At 45.1% G+C, this 5,979-nt stretch overlaps 1 protein-coding gene across 1 annotated transcript; it reads left to right on the top strand.

Moving 5' to 3' along the window:
• Nucleotides 1-262: 262 nt before the first annotated feature.
• On the top strand, nucleotides 263-5,979 carry SLC10A4 (solute carrier family 10 member 4). Its single transcript, XM_015534754.2, has 3 exons — nucleotides 263-859; nucleotides 1,625-1,835; nucleotides 5,286-5,979. Exons 1-3 carry the CDS (start codon nucleotides 264-266, stop codon nucleotides 5,796-5,798), a joined length of 1,320 nt encoding a protein of 439 aa, XP_015390240.2. The 5' UTR covers nucleotide 263; the 3' UTR covers nucleotides 5,799-5,979.

Raw genomic sequence — 5,979 nt, 5'->3', positions numbered from 1 at the left:
CAGGCGCGGGGGCCGGGCGATTGGGTTCACCCTGGGGGGCTGCGCTTTAAGTGCTGCCAGCGGAGGACCCCCCCCCCCCACCACCTCCCGCCGCATCCGACGCCGAGGAGACGTCAGCGGCGCGCAGCCCGAGCTCCGCACCTAGCTTCGCCTGCGGCTGCGGACCGACGGACAGGCGGACGCGGGCAGGTGGCACCGCAGGACGCGGGCAGAGGCGCGCGGGGCCGGGGAACAGCGGAGCCGCGGCCGCCCGCCTCGGCGCGATGGACGGCCCCGACAACGCGACGCTGCTCTTCGCCCCGTCCTCGCTGCAGCCGGACAACTACACGCTGTCGCCCAATGCCAGCAGCCTGAGCGCCGGCCCCGACCTGCCCGTCTCCCCTGCCTCCAGCGCCGGCCCCAGCCCCGGGCTCAGCCTCGCGCCCAGTCCCGGCGTCGGTTTCAGCCCCGGCCCCACGCCCACCCCAGAGCCGACGGCAGGCAGCTCGGCGGGCGGCTCGGCCAGCCTGGGCCCGTCCCTGTTCCCCCACTCCTGGGCGCACCCCCAGACCCCGTTCTGGGACACGCCGCTGAACCACGGGCTGAACGTGTTCGTGGGAGCCGCCCTGTGCATCACCATGCTGGGCCTGGGCTGCACGGTGGACGTGAACCACTTCGGGGAGCACGTCCGCCGGCCCGTGGGCGCGCTGCTGGCCGCGCTCTGCCAGTTCGGCTTGCTGCCGCTGCTGGCCTTCCTGCTGGCCCTGGCCTTCTCGCTGAACGAGGTGGCTGCCGTGGCGGTGCTCCTGTGTGGCTGCTGTCCCGGCGGGAATCTGTCCAACCTCATGTCCCTGCTGGTTGACGGCGACATGAACCTCAGGTACGTGCTGGTCCTTAGGCGTCTTCTCCTGCCAAGCAGCCGCGCTTAGCCGCGGGTTTCAGACGGAGAGGAAGGAGAGGTGGTTGGAGAGAGGCGTGGGAGAGGGAAGACGACAGTGCAGCGAGGGGTTGACCCCCGGGCTTTAGAAGCCAAGGCGGACGTGAAGAGGTAGTGCTGTCGGGGGAGAAACCTAGACGGGGACAGGGCTGCCGACTACCTTGGGGTTTCCTGCACAGCTCTCGGACCATCCTTCTCCAGTTTGGGCTGTCAGCGCAGGTCCTCGGCCTCTAGAAGACAAAGGGAACTGGGAAGCCTGAAGCTAGGACTCTCCGGAAATGCAAAAGCAAAATAGGGCTATTGGCCCCGATAAAGAAAGTGATCTCATACAGAGGACAATATAATTGAGTTCCATCCAACAAGTCGTGTTCAGCAGCCTTACCACGTCTAACAGGGTGCTTTGGAGGATGAAAAAAAAAGAAAGAGGTTCTTGCCCTCAGAATCAACCAGACTGTAGCCAGCTCAATAGGCTTTATAAAGCCAGGGGCAGCAGTCCTGAGATCCGCCCCCGACCCCCACCTCCCCATCCTGGGGTTCTTGTTTCAGTTGGGCTTAGGGGTGTTGTTCTCTTGGCACGGATGAAACAGGTTCTCACCCCTGACTTCAGACTCCAGATTTGCAGTCTCTTTCTTTCTCCTGTATCCAATGTGCAAGAGAGACTGTTGGCACAGAGCCCATTCTGAATTCTGTTCATTCCCCTTTCTGCAGCATCATCATGACCATCTCCTCCACGCTTCTGGCCCTAGTCTTGATGCCCCTGTGCCTGTGGATCTACAGCCGGGCTTGGATCGACACCCCTGTGGTGCAATTACTACCTCTGGGGGCAGTGACCCTGACCCTCTGCGGCACTCTCCTCCCTATCGGCTTGGGGGTCTTCATTCGATACAAATACAACCGGGTGGCGGACTACATTGTGAAGGTAAGGTCACTCTTAGAGAGTCCTTGGTCTCTGACCCCTGGCTGAAATGCTAAGAAGTTTGGGAAAGAGGGATAAACTTGCATGGATAAACTTAAAAAAAAAAAAAGTTTGTGCCACAAAGAAAACTTCTACCTTTTGCAGTTTCAAAAAACTCATAGCTTTAATTAAAACATAACTTAATTAAAAAGAGCATAAGTGAGCAATTAGTATTCACAGGAGGAAACATCACGGGGGGGGGGTGGGAGAGAGATGAGAGTGCCATTAAATGGCAACATATTGTCCACTAAAGAATCGTGGTGTTACTAAAAATCAAAGCAGGTGAAGTGAAATTATGTGAATTGAACTTGAGCAGTGTTTTAGAAATGCATTCCTATGTTTTAAAAAAGTGGAACTCTAATTCTGAGAAATTGTGTAGAAGGTTTCTTTAAAATGTTTTATTAATTTTCTAAAACTAAGTTGACCCTAATAGGACCAAAAGTAACTTAAAAATCACATTGAGGGAATATCATACAATGCACAAAATATTGACTTTAAAAAGGCACAAAATAAAACTGGGTCCTGGATAAAGAATGCAGAATATATTACTGTTATTAAATCTGTGTGTTTCTTTTCCCTTCCCCATTGTGGTAACGCATGTGGTTTCTAAGGCTAGTGAAAGAATGAGGATTCCTATTATTTTGTGCAATATTTCCAATGTTGCTTTGTTTTAAAAAAATGATACCTTTTGTAGCAGTAGAGATTTTGTTCATTGTTGACTGGAGAAAAAATTTAAATATTTGTTAACTAAGCTTTCTTTGAAAACTCAAAAATAGTAAATAAGAGTAAACCACGAGTAGGACTCTCAGTTTAGGAAGTTACTCAAATAAAACACCTAACTAATTACTGTAAATGCACAAATTCATTTAGCCAAGTGAAGAGAAAGAGTTTCCCCAATGTTTCAGTTATGTAGATTTAAAGACATAATCTTTTGTGTTTTACTTATATTAAATAAATTAATTTTAAATAATTAATCCAAAATTTGATTATTCAAAGGAGCTAACTTTTATTAACATGAAAAATAATGGGTTCTTTTATGCAAATATAGCCAGCCATGAGTAAAATTGTGCTCTGTAATAAACATATATATTGTGAATGTAATAAATTTATATGTACATGTAAATATGCATATATTTTATATGTTATACATAACATACCCATAGATAATCTTAAGATGCATTAAGAACTTATTAAGCTTAATCATTAAGCTAATACTACAAGATCTTAGGAATTCTAAGGGAAAATCAATCAAATAAGTTATTCCCATGCTAAAAACAGATAAATATATTTAAATAATAGACAATTCAGTAAGATTGGGTAACTTTGAGTTTAAGGTGAACCTATTCTTACTCCTTAATCAGAACATTCATAAGGTATGTTTTATAACACTTTTACACTTTTGCAAACACTTTAAAATGAGCATTCAATGTCAGTGCTCACCCAAATGATTTAAAATAGTTTGGGGCGCCTGGGTGGCTCAGTCGGTTGAGCGTCCGACTTCAGCTCAGGTCATGATCTCGCGGTCCGTGAGTTCGAGCCCCGCGTCAGGCTCTGGGCTGATGGCTCAGAGCCTGGAGCCTGCTTCCGATTCTGTGTCTCCCTCTCTCTCTGCTCCTCCCCCGTTCATGCTCTCTCTCTGTCTCAAAAATAAATAAAAAACGTTAAAAAAAATTAAAAAAAAAAAATAGTTCAAAAGAAACTTTGGTGCCAGTATTTTCACAATGAAGAATCAGATTTCCTATCAAAGCTTTTGATGTGGACACACTTTGAAACTTAATATCAGAAAAGTTTTAGGGGTTCCTGGCTGGCTCAGTTGGTAGAACATGAGACTCTTGATCTTGGAGTCGTGAGTTCGAGCCCCACATTGGGTGCAGAGATTACTTTTTAAAAAAGTTTTGATTTATAATAGTTTGTTTGGTTTCTGCCCATTGTACCTTTGTAGCATGAGCACCTTATATAATAAGTATTTTAGCACTCTCTATGGTAGACTTTTTACCAGCCCAGATACATTTTAAGTAATTTTTTAAAGATTATAAAGTATATGCCAGTCCCACAGACTGCAAAGGGGTTTCGCCTCAAATATCCAGTGAACCAGAGTCAGCACTTAAACTGTTCTTTTGGATCTCTAGTTTCCCTCACAAACACCTCCTACCCCATTAAAAAAAAAACAAAAACAAACAAACAAACAAAAAAAAACCACTAGCTAACTACTAATCTAAAGAATGAAGAGAGGAATTTTTAGGTTTCCACCTTACTATTTACACAGCTTGTTTTACTTGAATGAGTGAACTATATCAGACATCAAGATGACAGAGTGTTCTATACAGTCAATTGTACTGTATCTAAACTCCATTATATGTAAGAATTCCTAAACATCATTAGAGATATATAGGTGGGATGTTTCTCGTAAATAGATGAAAAAGGGGTGTTGCAGAATTGCAAAGAATTCCTCACATCTTCTGTTTGTTTGGGTTTTTTTTTCGCTTACATAATCTAAGAGTTGGTGATTGTTTCAGTGTTGCTATCAATTCTCTGAGATATATTTTCAAGTTTGAAAATATCACATACTAAGTTTCATACTTAAAAAAACTTTAATTTATTTGAGAGAGAAAGAGAGCAAGCGAGCGCAATAGTGGGGGAGAGGGGCAGAGGGAAAGAGAGAATCTCAAGCAGGCTCCACACTCAAGTGGGACTTGATCCCACAACCCTGGGATCATGACCTGAGCCAAAATCAAGAGTTGGACTCTCAACAGACTGAGCCGCCCAGGTGCTCCTTTATAAACTTTTTAAAAATTTATTTTATAAGTTTCATACATTTTAGTGGCTTTTTACCTCATGGGTTAAACCAGAGATCAACCAGAGATATATCTCTTATGGAAAACATGGGGTCCTGTTCAGGGAAGGTAATTTTTCTTTTCCTCTCTCTGTTCATCAGACCATACTTGGTATATCAGGCTTTATTCTAACTGCTGTTTAGAAGAGGCACATTCACAAATTAAATACATGTTCTGAACAGTCAGGACTCCCACCACAGAGTTATGTGAAAGTCTAGAGACAATCTGCTGGAGACGAGTAGCCTTTTCTTCCTGTTTTTTAAAACAGAAGTCTGGTCTGTGCTGCTCCTGAGGGTCTATCCAAGACGATGGCTAGTTGTTAAAGAAAGCAGATTGTCACTAGACATAAGGACAGGCCTCCAAACAATCAGAACTGTCCAACTAGGATCTGGACTCCTCCTGATGAGGTGACCTATCCATCCTCAGAAGTGCTTTGTCAAAGACTGCTTACGGCAAAGATCTCCATTTTGCGTGTGAGGTGAGGCTAGATGGGTCTCTTCTCCCAAGAGCCGAGGATTCTCTTGCCTGAATTCCTTTCCGACTATCTTGTTTCTGATGGCTTGTCATTTTCTGTTACTAGGTTTCCCTGTGGTCTCTGCTAGTGACACTGGTGGTCCTTTTCATAATGACTGGCACTATGTTAGGACCTGAACTGTTGGCGAGCATTCCCGCAAGTGTTTACGTGGTAGCAATTTTCATGCCTTTGGCAGGCTATGCCTCAGGCTACGGCTTAGCTACCCTCTTCCGTCTTCCACCCAACTGCAAGAGGACCGTGTGCCTGGAAACAGGGAGTCAGAATGTGCAGCTCTGTACCGCCATTCTAAAACTGGCCTTTCGGCCGCAGTTGATAGGAAGCATGTACATGTTTCCTTTGCTGTATGCCCTTTTCCAGTCTGCAGAAGCAGGGATTTTTGTTTTAATATATAAGGTGTATGGAAGTGAGATATTACACAAGCGAGATCCTCTAGATGAGGATGAAGATACAGACATTTCTTACAAGAAACTAAAAGAAGAGGAAATGGCAGACCCTTCCTATGGCACAGTGAAAGCTGACAATTTAATTATGATGGAAACCACTCAGACTTCTCTCTGAACACGGAGATACAGAGGAGTTTCTATCTTGCGGAAATGTTACTTCATATTTATGATGTTTTTCGTCTGTGATAGTGAATGTGCTTTACATAAAGGGTAACACATGGTTCACATTATCGTACATGTAACAGTTATGACCTTCTTCCCGTTGTAAGGTTGTATTGGTATATTAACCAAGCACT

The sequence above is a fragment of the Panthera tigris genome, chromosome B1, assembly GCF_018350195.1.
Source record: "Panthera tigris isolate Pti1 chromosome B1, P.tigris_Pti1_mat1.1, whole genome shotgun sequence".
NCBI classification, from domain to species: Eukaryota; Metazoa; Chordata; class Mammalia; order Carnivora; family Felidae; genus Panthera; species Panthera tigris.
Note: the sequence above shows the minus strand (reverse complement) of the source record. Positions and strands in the feature narration are given on the sequence as shown.